Source organism: Meriones unguiculatus, chromosome 6 (genome assembly GCF_030254825.1).
Source record: "Meriones unguiculatus strain TT.TT164.6M chromosome 6, Bangor_MerUng_6.1, whole genome shotgun sequence".
Taxonomy (NCBI): Eukaryota; Metazoa; Chordata; class Mammalia; order Rodentia; family Muridae; genus Meriones; species Meriones unguiculatus.
Window position 1 is genome coordinate 54,719,171 of NC_083354.1, and position 21,028 is coordinate 54,740,198.

Sequence of the window (21,028 nt, forward strand, 5' to 3'; positions counted from 1 at the left end):
CCTCAGTCTGTTTACATATGCCTCTGGTCAGAAGTAGACACAGCAGGTTGGGACTGGAACTTTGAACTCCTTCCTGCCTCTACCAATGTTGGTAACTGGATTCTTTGTGATTTATATTTGACAAGAGTGCTGGTACCAGCATCAAACTATACATGTATAAAACATGTATGTCTTAAAGATGAGAACAGAGGGCTTACCCTTTCCTATGTTTTTTATATTTGTATATTTTCCTCTTCTCAGAATTGCACTCTTGACGTTATACCCAACATACTCCTTTGCTAAATAGTTACTGGTAATTTCTTTAATAAATTTGGAACCTTAAGGTTTTTTGGGATTCATGATTCAAGAGAAAATATCTTGAAGGTTTTTTGTTTTTGTCTTTGTTTTTGTTTTGTTTTTTGGCTTTAAACATTGCATGGATCAGCACTGTTCCATATGAAATCCCTTCTATGAGATAGTCACTGTTTTGCCAGGCTGTGCATTAATACCAGAACAGAAGTATTTATGTTGTGGTACATACAAGTACTACTGTCTTTTGCAAGCAAATGTACTATTTGTACAATATGCATTTTTTTAAAATCCAGTATTACTGTATATAATACAGTTTGAAAATTTTAAAATAACCGTGAATTAGTAAAAATAGTTTACATTTTTCTCTTCCATTTTCATTTTTAACTTTTATTTTTTTAAAGTCCGCAGATGCACTTTTGGTGGCAATCGACTCTGAAGTAGTGGGAGCTGTTGATATACTACTTAACCATCGACCAAAACGATCATCAAGACCAACTATAGTAGTCAGTACTCTTAAATATTTGTTCATTTGGATTTTTAAGCCAAAGTGGATCTCCTACCCCGTTGCCATCTTTTCTCCCCCCTTCCCAGTTTATTTCATTTTTAAAAATACTGATATTTTCATTTTGTAAAATACTACTTTGAAGGAAGTAAATAATAATCAATATTGGTTTAAAATTAGTGAATATTTCCATATTTTGCCAGTGTTTTTAATTTGAGATATTCTTCAGGCACTATTAAAAAATACAGATTAGTTTCTAGGTAGATTTAAGAAATGCAAGTGAAAAACTGTAAAAATGGGAGAAAATGTAGAGACACATTTAGCTGACTGGTGTAGAAGAATTGTTTTTGCTGAAGAGCAGTGAGTAAGGATTACAGTACGCAGTCTGATTGTTACAGAAGTTATGTCTCAGTTTCAGATGCTGGACAGATGCAGAAAGCTAGGGATGCCTGGGAAACAGGCTTCCACTAAGCATCTCAGATTAAAACAGGAGAGCTGGGTTTGGCTTGGTGGCACACACTGTCAGAAATTGGGAGGCAGAGGCAGGAGGCCTGCTGTGAGTTTGAGGTCAGCCTGGTCTACACAGCAAGAGCCAGCTAGAGCCACACAGTGAGACTCTGTCTAAATTAATAATAACAATAACAACAACAACAATAATAATAATAAAGTAATAATAAAAGAAGAAGAAATTAATGGAAAACACCAAAATCTATTAGAAAAAAATTCTTGAAATTTTCAGAAAGTAAAATATAAAATTTTAAACCTTAGTTGCTAATCAAGTATAAGATACTGGGCTGGGAGGTGGTGGAGCATGCCTTTAATCCCAGCACTCGGGAGACAGAGGCAAGTGGATCTCATGAGTTCAAGGCCAGCCTGGTCTACAGAGTGAGTTCCAGGACAGCCAGGCCTACACAAAAACTCTGTCTCAAAACAAACAAACAAAAAAGTATAAGATACTGAATTTTCTTATTAACAACCTTTTTTTTTTTTTTTTAAAGAGTCTGGGTCTGTATACTACTGTAGGACAGGGTGTTTTAGAAGATATTTTTCAAGGTGTATCATACACAAGAAGGATATTTGTATTCTTTAGCCTAGTGCTTTGTCTCAAGGTCTGAGAAGGAAATGGACAAATCATCGATTTATATTTTATGTGTAGCAATGGGAAATACTGACATGTCCTAAATGTGGTCAGTGGTAGAGCCCTTGCTTTCATTCCTAGTACAGGAGGGAAAAGAAAAAAACCCTGAAAGACAACATAGGAGCTATAAATAATTGTGTGTATAAACTTGGGAATACAGAACAGTAATTTAAATGACTTAAGATTTTTTTGAGGCAAGCTTTAAATGTATCTCAAACAGCCTGAACTCCCTGTATAACAGAGGATGATCTTGAACTCCTGAGCCTCCTGCTCCTGCTGCTCAAGTGTGAGCCACCACACCCAGCTAAAGATGATATTTTAAATTAAGTTTTAGGAATAAAAGATATTAAGTTAGACCAAATGAGGCTGGTGAAGTATACATATAATTGACAGGAGGTTTAAAATACATATAGGGAAGAGACTGGAGGCATGGCTCAGTGGTTCCGAGCAATTGTTGTTATTATTACAGAGGACCTGGGCTCAGTTCCCAGCATCCACATGGTATGTCACAACCACATACCACTCCAGTTCTAGGGATCCATCGCCCTCATCTGGCCTCTGTGGGTACTGCATGGACGTGGTACCCTGACATATACTCAGGTAAAACACTGGTACACATAAAATAAATCCTTTACAATTCCTTAAAATACACACAGAAAAGAGATAAGGAAATATAACCAAATGTTACTTTATACGAGTCATTTTTAAACTTTTTGTTTTGTATTGTTTTTTTGTTTTTTGAGACAGGGTTTCTCTATGTAGCCTTGGCTCTCCTAATCTGCTTTGTAGGCCAGGCTGGCCTGGAACTCACAGAGATATGCTGCCTCTGCCTCCCTAGTGCTGGGGTCACTAGGGCATGTGCCACACCCATCTAGAAGTCATTTCTTATTGATTGATCTAATTAGAGATATTTCTTTTATATTTTTATTGGTTTTCTCAGTAGGAAGATAGTCATTGATAATATTAGTTGTAAATGAGATAATTTTGTACATTGAATTTAAGAATTTTTAACATTGATTATTATTTAAACAATCAGTTTAAATAATTGCTGGATTATCAGCTGACTATATTTAGAATAAAAATACTTTTAAAGAAATAAGCAAATTTTATATTCATTTAGACTACTAAAAAAATCCTATGATTTAGGGTGCTGATGATGTAAATAGTGTAAAGTGTTTATCTAGCACCGTCTTAAGACACACACACACACTTTAAAAACTAGCAACAACAACAAAAAAGTGTGGCTTTCCTAGAAACCAGTAAGGATGGACTAGAAAGGGCTAAGAAGAGATTTGTTCACTAAAGGACCAAATATAATAGAATCCCATTCAATTTCTACTGTTTATCTTGCAGTTAGTATTGTATTTTTATCTTCCTGATCCATCTTCTAGCCTTTGAACACATTTCCTTTCTTTGGAGCAAGGTGGAGTGGTATGTGCCATTACAGCAGTGCTAAGTATTATTTCACCACCACTATCATCAGCAGTTGAAAAGCCTTGGCAGGCCTCAGCTAGTCAGTGAAGAAGACACTTTCTCCTCTGTCTTCAACAAGTTACTCAGTCTTTATCTGAATACTTACAGTGGCTGTAAAACCATCTTTTATCAGCTTTATTGTTTCTAGACAGACTTAATTAAATATTTTAATATATTTTTCTTTTACTATTTCAGTGAATTCATTCTGCAGCTTTGGCTTGTCAAATTGTCTCTTCACTATTAACTTTAAAATACAGAATTGTTTATTTGAAAATATGTAGTTGATGCTATCAGCAATGAAAGTATAAACTTTAATCTTGAACATGTCTAGTAGTGGCTTTCTAGCTACGGATCTTCATAGGAAAAACAAGAGTCATTTTCAGTGAGGACTTACAACCTGGGAGCAAATATGATTTTCTTTTCAACCAATAATACAATGAGAATAAAGTACAAATTTTAGGCTTTTATGTTACTCTTACATAAATTCATTAATATGAAATCTCCAATAAATAAATGAAAATCACATGAACAAACTTCATAAAAGAAGAAAAGCATATGAAAAATATCAAAACTTACTAGTACTTAAAGTAAGATTTCATCATTTGTCACTCATATTAAGAGTGACCATGGCCTTTACTGTGAGGAAAACTTCAATATGAAATGGATACATCGCTGTATTATCAAGAATATAAACCATTGAAAAGATTTTGTCATTATGTCTCAAGAACTTCAACAATTTCCTGTCCTTTTGTCCTATACTTCTACTTCTAGGGAAGGGCCTATGCTAGTCCTAAACTTGTAAAAGGCTGTTTTCCTATCGATGTTTGCCATAATGTCATTTACCTTGCCAGAATATCTTGAACACAGAAGCTGTGTGCTTCCTTAAATCGTATGGAAAATTCTGTGCATGATTTTGTCCTTTGAAGGTCCTGGGCTCTAGGGCAATGAGGTTATTCTTTTGATCTTTGAAGGATTAAGAACTATTGTTTTTGTCAAGAATTGTTCTTTTTTCACTGGTGCTTAGCACACTAGCGTTTATGCAAAATGTGTCCTTCAAAAGGGGTGAAGTAAAGAAAGGAATAGAAGGAAACCTGTACTGTAAAATGTTATTTGAGTTGAGGGAATATTGGTATTTTTATTCTTCTTTCTGCTTTTCTGTATTTTTCAGATATTTTAATGAGTGTGCACTACTTTTACAATGTTAATAAAAGTTACCAAAATGTGAACTTGTTGAGCTTACCCTGGAATCAGACAGCTCTCAGGGAAACCTCTACAAAAAAGTGAGAAGCATTGGAAAGAATATGAGTAGTCATAAAATAGCCAACCTTCTTTATTTAACCCTGATTCTTAAATAACTGATTTTTTTTTCTTCATTTCATACCATCGTCAGCCCAAGGATCCATGTATTTGGAGAAGCTCAGGGTCTGGAGTCAGACAGACTGCATGCAGTCAGCTCCTGTGCTGACACTAGTTCAGCCACATTCCCTTGTCAGGGCCTCGGCTCCTCACCATCACCGGTTACCCTCAGCTGTGTAGTTTCCTGGGCATCATGGGTGACAGAGGGCGGCCAGTCCCAGCTCTCCTTAAGGATTAAGCTGGGACTGTAGTGCTCTTGCACGTTTGTGATGGGTTGCGGACTAGGTGGTGACTGGACTGTATAAAGAAGAAGCTTCCTTGCTCTCTGTAGGACAAGGCTGGCCACACAGGTGGAAACTGTAGTTTTTCCTCATGCACTTATACTGTGGCTGTTTTTAACATTTCTATTTTTCCATTTTATTCTTTTTCTAAGATTCTTGTTCTTTCTCCTTATCATTCCTGTTTCTACTATTTTTTAAGTGTTAACACTTTTCTTCAAGTGTTTCTCTAGATAGCCTTGCTTCTTTATTAATAAACTGAAACTGTAGCTTTAGGAATGTTGCTGTTGAAGAGTCTGTCTCATATATAGCGTTTGTTAATTAGAATTGGAATTTTAAAGTTTCAAACAATGAGTCCAAATAAATTATATTATTCTTAAAATGCTTCTTAAGTTCCTTATATGATATTATTTTAGTCCATCCTTTAGATAAACATATTTTTTGAAGTCACAGATAATAACCTTTGGACATTTCTATGAATATTTTTCAGAAACTTATGGAACGAATTCAGAATCCTGAATATTCAACAACGATGGATGTGGCACCTGTTATTTTAGCTGCTCATCGGAACAACTATGAGATTCTTACAATGCTTTTAAAGCAGGATGTGTCTTTGCCCAAGCCCCATGCAGTTGGTTGTGAATGCACGCTGTGTTCTGCAAAAAACAAAAAGGACAGCCTCAGACATTCCAGGTTAGAAAATTAGGATTTTGATAAATACAAGAGTGGTGTGTCAATGCACATGGCGGTGACCTTACTTGGAAAACAATGCTCTTTGAGTGCAACTTTTAAGACATGTGCTTCGGTGACTTAGGAAAGCCAAATTTCTAGCTCATTTGTTCATGAGGTGAATTCTGAAGTTTTCCAAAATGTTTACCAGATGAGAATTAGGAAAACCCTTCAAGTTGTAAATGAAGTGTATCTCCTTCTAGTTTTTTAGAGGCATAGTTCATTAGTCCAAGAGTCCAAGAGTAGTTCCGGGTGGTCACAGAATAGAAGGGCACCACTTGACTCCTTACAGAGAAAACAAAACTACTGCTATAGCTTCACCATCATCAGCACCGTCCTCATGATGATGGCCATTATTAGCTTTTTGAGGCAGTCTTGGTGTGAGCACACTGGCTAGCCTAGAACTCATCTTGTATGCTTTAAAGCTGATCTTAAAGTTGATCCTTCTGCCTTTCTTATTCTTGAGAACTTGGATTGCAGGTGTGTACCATTATTCCTGACAGAACACAGCTCAATGAGTATGTAAAGGCTATCAAGTGCACCTTCCTCCTCCCAGATTTCTGCAGCCTGAGACAGCTGCCGGCAGAGATCTCCTGCTGAGGAGAGCTGACCCCTCCCCCGTGCTGTACAAACTAATGGTGCCGTGCCGAGAGGTTCCAGAGGTAGCAAACCCTCGCCATCCCAGCCTCACTGTATATGTACCTGGGCACGTGTAGTCTGTCCATTCCTCATTCTCTTCCCACACTTAGTCAAGTTCCAGAGCCCAAGCTTCCCTGGTTGTGTTATACTTGTTTTCCACCATGTGGGTGCTGGGAACTTGAACCCAGGTCCTCTGCAGAGCAGCAAGCACTCTTAACTACTGAGCCATCTTTCCAGCCACAAAACTTAATTTCTTACTAAATGTTTGAGTTCTTCTTGCCTCTTATTTTCTTTCCTAGACTATATTTATCTTTATTCCTTTACTACTTATCATCTCTTCCCATTTCTCCAGTTGAAATGTTAACATTAAGAAAGTGCCTGTCTTCTATATGTTGAACAAGATCACCCCATGGGCAGTTTTATTCAAGTGTGGTTATCAGTTGGTTGAGAAGCCAGCTTTTAGCATAAGCCTTTTCTGTGCTTTACATTCGGTTTTAATTCTCATTGTGGCAGCTTTGAGAGATGGGGCCAGTCTGGGACATAGAGGCACACATCTGTAACTTCGTTTCCTAGAATGCTAAGACAGGAGGATTGTAAATTTGAGGCCAGCAGAGGGGACTTAGAAAAGTAAAATTACCCTGTCTCACATGGTATCCAAAGATGTTCTCATTGTAATGAGGCAAGTTGTTCAACAACCTATTTGGTCAATAATTTCTTTGTCTGTAAAATAGAACTGTTACAAATGCAATAATAGTTTAGAAATATTTGGGTAATAAATATTAGTTATCAGAAAATGTGATGTGCAACTTTTATTCAGTATACAGTACTTCACACCATTACAAGCCGAGAATCATCAGTTTAGTGTTTGCTGCTCTTGATGGTTTCAGGCATCAACATGTGTAAGGAGGAGTACAATATTTTCTCTTAATGTATGGCTTGACTGCATTCTCTTGACCCATGAATTGTTTTTTATATTATTTTCATTTTTATTAATTACAGTTTATTCACTTTGTGTCCCCCCTGTACCTCCCTCTCTCCTCCCCTCCCAATCCCACCCCTCTCTTCCCCACCCGTGTCCCTCTCCCAGTCCACTGAAAAGGGAGGTCTTCCTCCCCTTCCCTCTGACCCTAGTCTATCAGGTCTCATCAGGAGTGGCTGCATTGCCTTCCTGGTAAGGCTGCTCCCCCCTCAGGGGAAGGTGATCAAAGAGCAGGCCAATCAGGCCAATCAGTTCATGTTAGAGACAGTCCCTGTCCCCATTACTATGGAGGCCACTTGGATACTGAACTGCCATAAGCTACCTCTGTGCAGGGGTTCCAGGCCATCTCCACAAGTGGTCCTTGGCCCAGAATTTTAGGATCTGTCACTGTCCTTGTGGAGCTCCTGTCCTTTCCAGGTCTTACTATCTCCCACTTCTTTCATAAGATTCCCTGTACTCTGCCCAAAGTTTGGCTAAGAGTCTCAGCATCTGCCTTGATACCCTGCAGGGTAGAGCCTTTCAGAAGCCCTCTGTGGTAGGCTCCTGTCCTGTTCCCTGTTTTCTCCCTCCTCCCATGTCCATCCTCTTTGCCTTTCTGAATGTGGATTGAGCATCTTAGCCAGAGTCCTTCCTGATTAGCTTCTTTAGGTGTACAGATTTTAGTTTGTTTATCCTATATTATATGTCTAATATCCATTTATGAGTGAGTATATACCCTGTGTGTCTTTCTGCTTCTGGGATACCTCAGTTAGGATGATCTTTTCCAGTTCCCACCATTTACCTGCAAATTTCATGATTTCCTTGTTTGTTTGTTTGTTTGTTTGTTTTTTTATCTCTGAGTAATATTCCATTGGGTAGATGTACTACAATTTCTGTATCCATTCCTCAACTGAAAGGCCTCTGGGCTGTTTCCAGCTTCTGGCTATTACAAATAAAGCTGCTACAAATATGGTTGAGCAGATGTCCTTGTTGTATACTTGAGTGTCTTTTGGATATAAACCTAGGAGTAGATAGCTGGATCTTGAGGAAGCACTAGTCCTAATTGTGGGAGAAAGCGCCAGATTGATTTCCAAAGTGGTTGTACAAGTTTACATTCCCACCAGCAGTGGAGGAGGATTCCCCTTTCTCCACATCCTCTCCAGCATATGTTATCACTTGAGTTATTTATCTTAGCCATTCTGATGGGTGTAAGGTGAAATCTCAGGTTGTTTTGATTTTCATTTCCCTGATGACTAAGGACGTTGAACATTTCTTTCTCTGCCGTTTGATATTCCTCTATTGAGAATTCTCTGTTTAGCTCTGTACCTCATTTTTTAAAATGTGCCGTGTTTTGTATACATTTATACAAAGGATTCACAGATTTTTTTCTACCAGTAACTGCTACCTTATTTCTGAGGCATTAGAAAGTATAACTTATTTCCAATAAATTATAAAGTAACCAAGTTTTACGCTTTTAAAATGTAAAACTCTGATCAGGATATTTATAAAGTTATCATTGATCACTTTAACTTCAGAGAATTTAACCATTTCATACTAAAACACCATGCTATTAGGAACTCTCTCTCAGTGCATAGAACAACAGAGCCTAATTTCTGTATCCATGCCAGAACTGTTTGCAAATTTTGTTTAACTGGCTTCATTTGGTTGCTTATGGGTCCTGCACATGATCGCACATTAAGTAAACTTCTTTAATACTTCTTTAATTTAACTAATTAATATTTCTTCAGGTCTTTTCTTTTTCCAAATGTACATGTTACCCACATATGTATAAATGTCTAGTCAGCTAGGAATTTGTGGAAATGTTATTAATCCATCCATGGCTTTCTCATTTCCAGAGTATCTCTTGACATTTTTGGTTGGTCCTCTTTTGTCTCAGCATTGCAGTCTCAGTCTTGAGAAGCCGATTTTCCCTTGGTAATTTTGCCTAGTCCACTGTTTTGTTCTTCTGGCCCAAAGTTACAGGTTTTCTAGCTTGCACCTGATAAAACTACAGCTCTTTATTGAACAGAGAATAGGAAGGGTTGAGGCAGATCTCAGCCTTAAACTCAGTGAGAGGCTCATGAAACCTGTCAACAGTAAAAGGCTTGTGAATGTGAAGCAACTAAGAATTCACAATCCAGCAGTGAATCTGTGCCTGCCCTGTGTTGCACCGCTTCAGCGCAGCCTTGTGCCGGCATGCCATCTATAGTGAGTGCTCCGATAAAATTTATCATGTCGGTGTATTGGTGACAACACGAAGGCAAGTTGTCCACACATACTTGGTAGGAATAGGGAAGGCAGCTGCCTCTATAAGAATATTTAAAATACAGATAAAGCAGAAATGGTGGTACCTGCCCATAATCTGAGCTGCTTGAAAGGTTGAGGCAAAAAGATAGTGAGCCCATGGCCAACTTAGATAATAGGGGGGAAAAAGACACAGATAATAGTATTTGAATAACTTTTGACTAGAGAGTAATCAACAGAAAAATGGGCTAAAGAATATGAAAAAGCAGTTTATAGAAGCATAACTATAAAGCATGAAAGGACAGCCAAGCTGCTAAAAGAATACAGGTTAGAACAGTCTGAAGTTCCATCTTCTGTGAAGTTGGCCATGTTTAAGATGACAGTGCCTAATCCAGTGACTATATTAGAGATGTGTAGGGAAATTCACTCTCCTTATTTTATTGTTTTCAATAATATGTCAGAGTTTATGATATGCATGCTATTTTTGCCCAGTAATTTGAGCTGTATATAGGATGTAAGAATTAAAAAATATTTGTTGTTTTGTTTTTATAGTAGAAACAAATTAGGAACAACTTAAATGTTCATTAATGGAGATCCAGTGGAAGCCATCAAATGGAAACCCGTTTGTAGGAAAGAATCAGATACATTGAAATATGGTGATAATAGAGGAGGACTGTGGCATTTCAGGTTCCTGGATATTCTACTCTTTAAAATGACAAGTGTGTTGAAGTTATTTTCATAACATTGTTTTTGTTTTTTAGTTTCTCTCTTAGCCCAGCTATCACCCAAGTATTTGAGACTCTATTATTTGTTCAGCAAGCTTCACGATACAATAACTGAGCAATTATTTCTGTATTCTTAACTCCTTAAGTTAACCTGGCCTCCTCCCAGCATACAGCTCAGAGATGCTTACACCTGTGGCTTTCCTCCTCCAGCCCCTCTCTTCTGGTTTCTCCTGGACCTCTGCCTATGTCTGAATTCCCTACTTCCTCCTCTAACTCCTCCTCCCTTGGCTGGCAGGAAGTCCAGCCCTATTCTCTCCCTTGCTCAGCAGCTGGCTGTAAGCTGTTTATTGGTATCAGGGGACAATTGAGGAGCAGTGTTTTTTTCAACATTGAGATTCTCAGAACAAGGATTGCAACTAGATATGGGGGGAAGGTACAGAAATCAGCATTTGAATTATACAATAACCTTAGGCCTCACAAGTATGCATTAAATTTATATGTAAAATAAATATGTAAATCACCCAAATTTGTGAACTAGAAATTATATTTAAATGTTTATAAATAAACAATTTTGATGAATTTTTGTTTTTTAGTTATTAAAATAAGAATATTATATTACAGAGAATAAGGGGTTCTCTCAATTAGTTAGAAATTATACATATTTGAATGATTTCACTCATAACTAGTTAAAAAATTTTTCAAAATTGTAGCCTGGCTTAGTGAGGCATATGTTAACTATATCTAGGATGCTAAAGAAGTTTAATTTCTAGGAGAGGAAAACTTAGTCATCATTCATTCCATATTTTATGAAGTATTTGCTAGCATATTTCCTTTAAAATTATGTAGGTTTAGGAATAGAAATATACTTTAACTATATATTGCAAGGGATTTTCGTATCATTTCTCTTTTAAAAAAGATTTCAATCAACTTAATTGATAATTTCATTTCAATCAACTTAATTTGATAATATAAACTATAAACAAAATGGAATTAAGAGAGAAGAAATGAAGGTTTTAAATTAGACCATTTATGTATGTGTATTCACATTTTCCAGACTAACTGAAACGTTAAGTGACAGGAATTATAGATGGAATATTTCTAGAATTAAAATGTTCAGAAGGCAGGTGGATGACACATACCTTTAATCCCAGCAGAGGCAGAGGCAGGTAGATCTCTGGGAGTTTGAGGCCAGCCCAGTCTACAAAGTGAGTCCAGGAGTGCCAAGGCTACAGAGAGAAACCCTGTCTCAAAGAACAAAACAAAAACAAACAAACAAAAAAGAGACACAGTAACTTAAAACTGTGGACAACATTCCAGTATTTGTTCCTCAAAATATTTAAGTTTTAGGTGTTTCTTCTTGAAATAAGCATATGTATAGTTATACTTAAATATTTTACACTTTATAAGTTTATAAAGATTGTAGATTAAAACTAACAAGGTTTTTTTTTTTTTTTGCATTGTGTAATCAAATTTTATCACAGGTTTCGTCTTGATATCTATAGATGTCTGGCCAGTCCAGCTCTAATAATGTTAACAGAGGAGGATCCAATTCTGAGAGCATTTGAACTTAGTGCTGACTTAAAGGAGCTTAGCCTCGTGGAGGTGGAGTTCAGGTGGGAAAGAATGGATATGTATGTTATGTCTGTCTTTGGTTGAAAATTCTTCTGCCTCAATCTGTTCATAGGCTGAATTATAATTTGCACTTATTTACACTTAATCTAAGATAATAATATTGTTGCCACTTGGATTTTTCCTTCTCTATCGAAGGAACGTATCTTGCTGCTGTTTAGTCCACTCCTCCTCTGTCCTCTGCTCTTCTTTAACCACTTAATCCCCCAGGAAGACCTTGAGATTATCCTTACGGCAGATCCCTCTTACCAGCTCCAACAGGATCTGAACCTGCTTTCCTTTCACGGTTGCTTGTGTAGCTCCAAACATAGCAAAACTGTATCTCAAGAGAGGTGGGGGTAGGGGGTGGGGAGCGCATGGCAGCACAGGCCTTTGATCCTGAGCACTTGGGAGACAGAAGAACAACTCTTATGAGTTTAGATGGCAGCCTGGTCTACCTAGAGATTCCAGGCCAGCCAGGGCTTCACAGTGAAAAACCCTATCTTTAACCTCCCCCCAAAAAGTGGGGGACAAAACCCATAAAATTACAATATTTGGGTACAAGATCCTTGCTCATCCCTGACTGCCTGTGTCTAAACTGTTTAGCCACTTATTTATCTTCCTGTAATCCATTAGGGATCAGGCAGATGGATTAATAAATTATATATTTTACTCTAGCAGTCTTAAATGTTTATTTAACGATGTATGTTCCTATCTGCAGTTATATTCCTAAGCCAAAAGGCACATAATAAATACTTGATTTGTTAAAGAAATCTAGCTAATTGGTCTCAGATTATGTAGTAATACAAAGAATGGAAAAAATGTTTGCCTCTAAGAAAAAGTTTTGAGTTGCAGCTTCACACAAGCAGTTTATGGAATGTTTACCGTGTGGAAAGACTAAGCATTGGTAGGCTTCTGTTCTCATTTCTTTTTTGCACTGGGGAAAAGCTGAATAAAATTGCTTTGTAAAGGCCAGCCTCTTATGCGTGGCTCATAGTTAATTGCATCATATTTATTTTTTGATAACTGATTTGTAAATTTAACTTATGTTTAATAAAGAATTATGTATTAAAAGTCTTCATTTTTCACAAATTATGTTAAGTACATGTTTTATAAGTAATTTAAAGACAGCATTAAGTCTAGAAAATAGTACTTCTGAAGAGAGTTCCTTAGGAGGTACAGCTCGTGTTTTTCTAACTCTAATTTCACTCAAGAGAACACTTTAAATATGTCAGAATGCTTTTTCAGTAGTAGAGGTCGCATACATGTAGATTACTGAAAATTGCTGTAGTCTTCAATTAGCTAATATCAAAAATATTGTTTCTATTGTTCACATGATTAATTTCAAGGGAAATTTTAGCTATTCTACAAAGAATGAGAGAAGTGAGTTAAGTGAAAAACTGACCAAGTTTTATAAGCGTTTCTCAGAGTTTTAATATATAGGGTATACTGTGCTCACCTAAAATCATAAGGAAGCATATGTCTCCAGAGCTGTGGAGAATTTCCTATGGTTGTCAGCAAGAAAAGAGCAGATCTCATGTAGCCATATCAGAATTTAGACACTGCTAAGTAAAGTGCGTTCTGGTAATGTACTCTGCTGGACAGTGGGAATGGCATTCCTAATAGCAGACTATGCCTTTTGTAGAAATGATTATGAAGAGCTAGCCCGTCAGTGCAAAATGTTCGCTAAAGATCTGCTTGCACAAGCCCGGAATTCTCGTGAACTGGAAGTCATCCTAAACCATACATCTAGTGATGAGCCTCTTGACAAACGGGGGCTACTAGAAGAAAGAATGAATTTAAGTCGTCTAAAACTTGCTATCAAATATAACCAAAAGGAGGTAAGAAGCTTTCTGTGATACATTTAAATTATTTTCTTTACCTTGGTTCTCAAAATAAAAGTTGTAACATATAAACAGTGTAATGTTTATAACTCAACAATGTATGTACAGCTTAATGTCTGAAAGTAGAAAGATCCTGTTTGTAGGGTTGTCCCTCAGATGTCGGTTTCTGAACGTCAGCCAGAACCATGAATAGTGTGGTCTCAGTAGGCTGGGTAGTCAGATGGGCGAGTCTGCAGAAGGAGGCACTCCTGAGTACTCAAAATTGGGGCCTGGGAGGAGCCTGCTAATCACAGGAGGAGTGAGATGATGGGCCGAGAAACAGCTAAGGCTCACTGCAGTGCCTTCCTGTGTCTGTCTGTTTCCTGGGTTTGTCACAGCATGGTGGCTCCTGGGTAGTGCTTCTGAAAGTCAGTCTCTGTGTGTAGAAGGTGAAAAAAAGCATGCCCTGAAGGAGGCCTTTCAGAGGTCGCTCACATCATTTCTACTAAAATCTGCTGGCTAGAGCAACCACAGGTTACTGAACGGGAGGACAGATGGGACCAGTGATTTTCTCCTTTGCCTATCACCTCTTCATGACAGAGAATATCAGAGAATCTATGTTCACACTTCAAACCTCTGTAGACATCAACATTTGAAGTTGAAATCTTGTTCTTCTGGATAATGTGATTTTGAATTAAATTACCATTATATTAAAGGATGTCAAGAACAATAATGGGGCTGAGTTTTCTCTGATATTTGGGGAAAGGTGACATCCCTGAGTTCTGGCTGCTGCTGCTGTTGCAAAAAAAAAAAAAAAAAAAAAAAAAGGAGTTTGGAAAGAAAGACTGTTTCATTTCTGGCTATCTCACCTTATGGGACAAATTAAGATCCCCCAGAACACTGGAATTCAAACAGAAGAATAAAGAGCAAAGTGAAGGAGCTGGAAAGATGGCTTAGTGGTTAAGAGCACAGGCTGCCTCTCTAGGGTCCTGGGTTCAGTTCCCAGCACCCACATGGCAGCTCACAGCTGTCTGTGACTCCAGCTTCCTCTGTGGGCCAAGCACACAGCCAGTACACAGACATGCATGCAAGCAAAGTTCATACACATAAAGTAAAATTAAAAAAAAAGAATAACAAAACCTAATTGTTAAAATGACTATAGTTATATTAGTCATTTATATTATATTATATTATATTATATTATATTATATATGTAATATTATATATATTATATATTTTATTCTATCATGATAAGCATGATAGAATGTTGTCCAGTTATTTTTTTTATTATGGAATGAAATTCTGTGAATTAGATCTTTTAACCTCGGAATAAATTTTTTTTTTGAGACAGGGTTTCTCTGTATAGCCCTGACTGTCTTAGAACTCACCCTATAGGCCAGGCTGGCCTTGAACTCAAAGAGATCTGCTTGCCTCTACCTCCTAAGTGCTGGGATTAAAGACGTATGATACCAAAATCTTTTAAAAATGTTACATTAACAAAATGCTATTTTAGATTACATAAATAATATGATTATCTATTCTTTGGTAATATAAAATCTGATTAGATTATTTTAGAAAAATATTGCCATTTAAGTTTATATGCTAAGAAACTTTGTAAACTTGCACAAATTAACTTCTGTACTTGAACTAGAATTTTGTTTTTATTTAAGATTTTTCTTCACACGTGAAATTTACTATTAAGCAAGTTGCAGAGTATTTTTAGGGGGCTGGATTAGAGGCTCAGTGGTTCAGAACACTTGTCGCTCTTGCTCAGGATGCTGGTTCAATTCCTGGAACCCACGTGGTAGCTCACAAACGTCTGTGATTTATTTATTAAGGGATCTGATGTCCTGTTCTTACCTCTGTGGATACCACACACATGTATGGTGTACATACATACGTGTAGGCAGAATATACACACACGTATAAAATCTTATAAACATTGATGCAAAAACACTCAAAAAAATACTGGCTAACCAAATCCAAGAACACTTTAAAGAGATCATCCAACACGACCAAGCAGGCTTCATCCCAGGCATGCAGGGGTGGCTCAACATACGAACATCCATCAATGTAATCCACTATATAAACAAACTGAAAGAAAAAAAAATCCACATGATCATCTCCTTAGATGCCAGAAAAGCATTTGACAAAGTCCAACACCCATTCATGTTTAAAGTCTTGGAGAGATCAGGGAAACAAGGCACATACCTAAACATAGTAAAAGCAATAAACACATACAAAATCTTAAAGGTAATTTTTAAAGTAACGTCGGCGGCTCAGGCCTGTAGCCCCGCCACTGCGGCGGAAAGGTCTCTAGTCCAGCGTCGGCCTGGTCAGCTCAGCGGGAAGGTCTGGGGTGACGGGAAAAAGAGGTTGAGGACGCAGCTGAGTGGCAGAGCACTTGTCTACCGTGCGCAAGGCCCTGACTTCCCTCCTCAGTGCTACAGGAGAGACCTCTGGTGTATTTCGAGTCACTCTTGGTGTTTTCATGAAGTGTGTATAGATGTAATACATGAACCATTTTTTTTCAATCATGCCATCTCTGCTGCTTACAACTCGGGAACTAGGGCCAGCACTTTTTCAAAGATTGGCAGCTGGGCAGGGCGGTAGCACACCTTTAATCCCGACATTTAGCGGGCTGAGGCGGGCGGGCGGTAGCGCACCTTTAATCCCAACATTTAGCGGGCTGAGGCGGGCGGGCGGTAGCGCACCTTTAATCCCAACATTTAGCGGGCTGAGGCGGGCGGGCGGTAGCACACCTTTAATCCCAACATTTAGCGGGCTGAGGCGGGCAGGGTGGTAGCACACCTTTAATCCCAACATTTAGCGGGCTGAGGCGGGCGGGCGGTAGCACACCTTTAATCCCAACATTTAGCGGGCTGAGGCGGGCGGGCCCCTTGGCTTTGAGATCCCTTGGCCTACAAAGCAAGTCCAGGACAGAAAAAGACCTGTTTTGAAGAAAAAAAAATAGTTAGCGCTGTCTTCATGGAATGCATATTAACCTTCAACTTTTATACACATTAGATGTCTTTGTGCTGGCTTCCAAAGGCTCATGATAGTCTTTAAGTGTGATCAGCTCAGGGGGCCGCCATACTGTTAGTCGTGCTATGGGCAAGGCAGTGTTCCTAAGAATTTGACGCTCAATCTTCCAGGTCTGTGAGGAGCTACTTCGCTACCCCAGGTTAGAGATACAGACTGGGAAGCTCAGAGAGGCGGAAAATGTGTGCAGTCATCTAGTCTGTGCCAGAACTTGGATTTGACTCTATGTAGTCAGGCTCCATAGTCTATGCTCTGAACCTCTACACTCTGTTGTAAGGGAAGGATTTTCACCTAGTGTTACGACTTTGAATATCACTTAGTTACTATTTAAAGGTTCTATTTCCCTTTTTGTTTTTCATGTCTCTGTATGTCCTTTTCAGTTTGTCTCCCAGTCAAATTGCCAGCAGTTCCTGAACACCGTTTGGTTTGGACAGATGTCAGGGTACCGCCGTAAGCCCACCGGTAAGAAGATAATGACCGTCTTGACGGTTGGCATCTTCTGGCCAGTTCTGTCACTGTGTTATTTGATAGCTCCCAAGTCTCAGTTTGGCAGAATCATTCACACACCTTTCATGAAATTTATTATTCATGGAGCATCGTATTTCACATTCTTGCTGTTATTAAATCTCTACTCACTTGTCTACAATGAAGACAAGAAGAATACAATGGGACCAGCCCTTGAGAGGATAGACTACCTTCTCATACTGTGGATTATTGGTAAGTCAATAATTTGAAAGATTTTTCCCGTGTTATTTAATATCCCCTGCTTAATGACATTATTAACATGGAGCTCAATTTACAACTTTGTCCTTTGGCACACCTAAGACATGAACATTTTCATGATCATTTATCGAATATTCTCACAAAGGTTAATGTTCCTGATTTTATAACTTCATATTACTTAAATATATGCAAGTCAAAAATTTTCTCTCTGTGTGTACATGCATGTGAGCAGGCATGTGTGCAACGAATCTATCTAACTCAAATTATCATGCCTGCAAATCAAACACATACTGAGTTGTCTTCCCAGCTTGTTAAAAGTTAAAAGTTCTTTATTTTTAAAAAATTGTATGTGTGTGTGTACGTGTATATGCATGGAGGCCCAAAGTCAAGGCTGGGTGGGTAGTATTGTTCAGTTGTTCTCCACCTTGCTTTTGGGGACAGGGTCCCTCACAAAGCCTTGCTTTCACAGTGTAGACAGGCTGGCCGGCCCTAAGGGTCTGCCTGTCTCAGCCTCCATGGCACTAGGGTTACTGGTGTGCACTGCCGCACCTGGCGAATGGACTCTGGTCCCCACGCTGGTCAGTGGTGAGCACAGTGGCCTTGTCTGCAAGATGACTTCTTGTTGACTTAGAAACACTGCTCAAGAGCAGGGGCGAGGGAGAATGACTGAGTAAATATAATGCCTGTGGAGTCAGGATTGGCCTGGTCCTAAGACAGCATAGAAATCACTTAGGCTGTTGCAAAGCACAAGTGACATCACTCATAAGGAGGGGTTTTCTGGTTGAGCCATCTGTAGTAGTGAGGTTTCCAAGCCCAGGAGCAGACCTTCTGTAGAGTGAGAAGACTCTCGTAGCCAGTCTTTGGGAGTCTAAGGGAAGTACTCAGGAACTGTCCTCAGGCAGTGGGAGCCTGGAGAGCTGGTGATGCGAGTCTAGCATCCTAGCATCCGCAGCTGGAAATAGGCAGCCCTTAGCTGCAGGAATGGGTGGAGTTGGTGTCAGGAATATGGGCTCCCTTTCTGAAGAGGAGGTGCCAAAGTTGGGGCTCGAAGAGAGGTGTGGAACATCTGCTCTTTAGGCAGGTCCTACAGGTGGGTAATTTGCCAGTGTGAGTCTAAGGTCCCTGCCTAGAGATGGGACCAGAGGGTTCATGAGTGCAGTTGGTAGCTAAATCTGGGCTTCCTACCTGAAGAGGGTGTGGAAGGGCAGTATTTGCTTTGGTAAGGAATGTGAAGTTTAAAAGAAACAGGAGCCGAGGTTGATTCAAGGACCGAATAGGTTCACACTGCACAACTAGAAGGATGGAGTGCTCGTAACTGAAATGAAGAAAATCTGCAAGTGTGGTGAATTTGGAGCAGAGATAAACTGAGTTGGACACATCTCCAGCTGGAGATGCAGAGCAGAAAAGTGCTTAAATAAGTTGAAGTTTGCAGATAAAAATTGTTATATAAATATAAATTGAGTTTAAATATATATATATTTAAGGAGCTGGGAAGATGGCTCAGTCAATAGAGTGCCTACTGTGCAAGCTTGAGGACTCAAGCTCAGGTCCACAGCACCACATAAAAGCCATGCTGTGCAGTATGTATCTGTAACCTCAGTACTGTGGTGACAGAGACAGGTGATCCCTGGAGCTTGCTGGCCAGCCAACCACGGGCTCCAGGTTTATTGAGACCCTGTCCCAAAAGGTAAGGTGGAGAGCAGTAACAAAATGACTGACATTGACCTCTGCCTCGATACAGATGTGCACACCTGCATACATCCACTGATCACACAAAAAGTTTCAGAAATTTGAGACTTTTGTTACAAAGATGCTATTTTAAAGCCACTAGACTAAGTAAGGTCATGAAAGCACTACACTTAATAGTGAAAAGAGTCAAGAACAAAACCTCATGTCGGGTTGGGGCTGCACACTTGGGTGTATTCATTTTCTTAGTTTGTTTCACATCACTTAGTATTCCTTAATGGCCTACATGAAATGTAATGTTATTTTTTTCAAGTCACATGAAACATGAGCTATTTCTTCCTTCAAATTTTAAAAGCCTTTCACTGACTGGCTGCTGTTCCCTTCCACCAACCCCCACAGCCTTTGGAGCACAGTCATACAGGAGACATAGACACTTGTCTCGTAAAGCATTACTTAGCTTGTACTTGAATTAATAAACCTGTTTTTTTTATTGTTTTAGGGATGATTTGGTCCGATATTAAGAGACTCTGGTATGAAGGGTTGGAAGACTTTTTAGAAGAATCTCGTAACCAGCTCAGCTTTGTCATGAATTCCCTCTACTTGGCGACCTTTGCCCTCAAAGTGGTGGCTCACAGTAAGGTGACTGTTCACTGTCAGCCAAAGACAAATTTATTTCAAAAACTAAGACAACTATGTATAGAATACAGAGTTAATATAGACCCAAATCTGTGTCTGGCATATTTGCATTTTAAAATAATCTGTGTGAATCTGGTTCCTTACTTTGTCCGTAGTTTGAATGGTTTACCTTTTCATTGATGGTTACGTGTCATATTGGGTACCAGGATTGATGATACACACGCATCTAATTTTTCCTCACAATTGATGGTTACCTACCATATGCTAGATTCCATGGTTGAGAGTAGGTACATGGAATCTAACTTCATTCTCACAAGAATTTTTTTGGACAGAACAGAAGGCCTTATCTTCGTTTTGCAAATAAGAAAATGACTCAGATATTAATAACATATATGAGACTATATAGTTTTTAAAAAGATGATTTAAATCCAGGTCCTAGGTATTTTCTTTTTACCAAATGTCTTATTTCTTCATTCAGCTCATTTACCATGTATACTTAAGACCTCTTTTAACTTTACTTCCATCAATATTTATGCTTTCTCAAAGCCAGAAAACGTACTAGACTCCATGTTAGCCATGGGGGGGAGTCACATTTAAGGAATGAAGATCTATAATATTTCTGATTTATTTATTTATTTATTTATTTACTATTTACAGATTATAGAAAGAACAAAGTAATTCTATTAGTTTATGTAAAATCTGTTTCTTTAATTGATCAATAGTATGCAACATGTTGGTCAGAGCGACATTCAGTAACTGAAGTGCGAAGTTACAAAAAAGTCGAAATTGGTCATATATAAATGAAAATGGTCATATATAAGTGCCTGATAGATTGGGCAGCTGTTAAACTTATTTCTATACAATTGTGTTTGTTTCTCAGTTTCACCCAAATAGTTGAGACTGTATTATATTATTTGTTTAACAAGCTACGTGGCACAATCCTGAGCAGTTTTAAGTCTATTCTTAACCCTCTAAGCTAGTCTGGCTTCCTTCCAGAGTAAATCCCCACAGTACTTGGACTTTGTGGCTTTCCTGCACCGGCTGGCTCTTCCTCCGCCTCGCCTGGACCTCTAATTAAGGCTCAGTCCTTGCTTCCTCCTCTAACTCCTCCTCCCCTGGCTGGCAGGAAGTCCAGCCCTAGTTTCTCCCCTGCTTAGTCACTGGCTGTCAGCTGCTT

The 21,028-nt window shown here is 38.7% G+C and overlaps 1 protein-coding gene across 6 annotated transcripts in view; it reads left to right on the forward strand.

Annotated features, from left to right (window-relative positions):
* Trpc1 (transient receptor potential cation channel subfamily C member 1) overlaps positions 1 to 21,028 on the forward strand; it is a 45,550-nt gene that overhangs the window by 12,082 nt on the left and 12,440 nt on the right. For 2 of the 6 annotated variants that reach the window (XM_021653087.2, XM_021653089.2), the window contains 6 exons: positions 693 to 794; positions 5,529 to 5,731; positions 11,815 to 11,946; positions 13,587 to 13,782; positions 17,187 to 17,523; positions 19,715 to 19,854. In XM_021653087.2, the coding sequence (XP_021508762.1) occupies positions 693 to 794; positions 5,529 to 5,731; positions 11,815 to 11,946; positions 13,587 to 13,782; positions 17,187 to 17,523; positions 19,715 to 19,854 (1,110 nt within the window). The remainder of the gene's footprint in view (positions 1 to 692; positions 795 to 5,528; positions 5,732 to 11,814; positions 11,947 to 13,586; positions 13,783 to 17,186; positions 17,524 to 19,714; positions 19,855 to 21,028) is intronic. The other 4 variants (XM_021653088.2, XM_021653090.2, XM_060385502.1 and 1 more) reach the window with 3 other exon arrangements.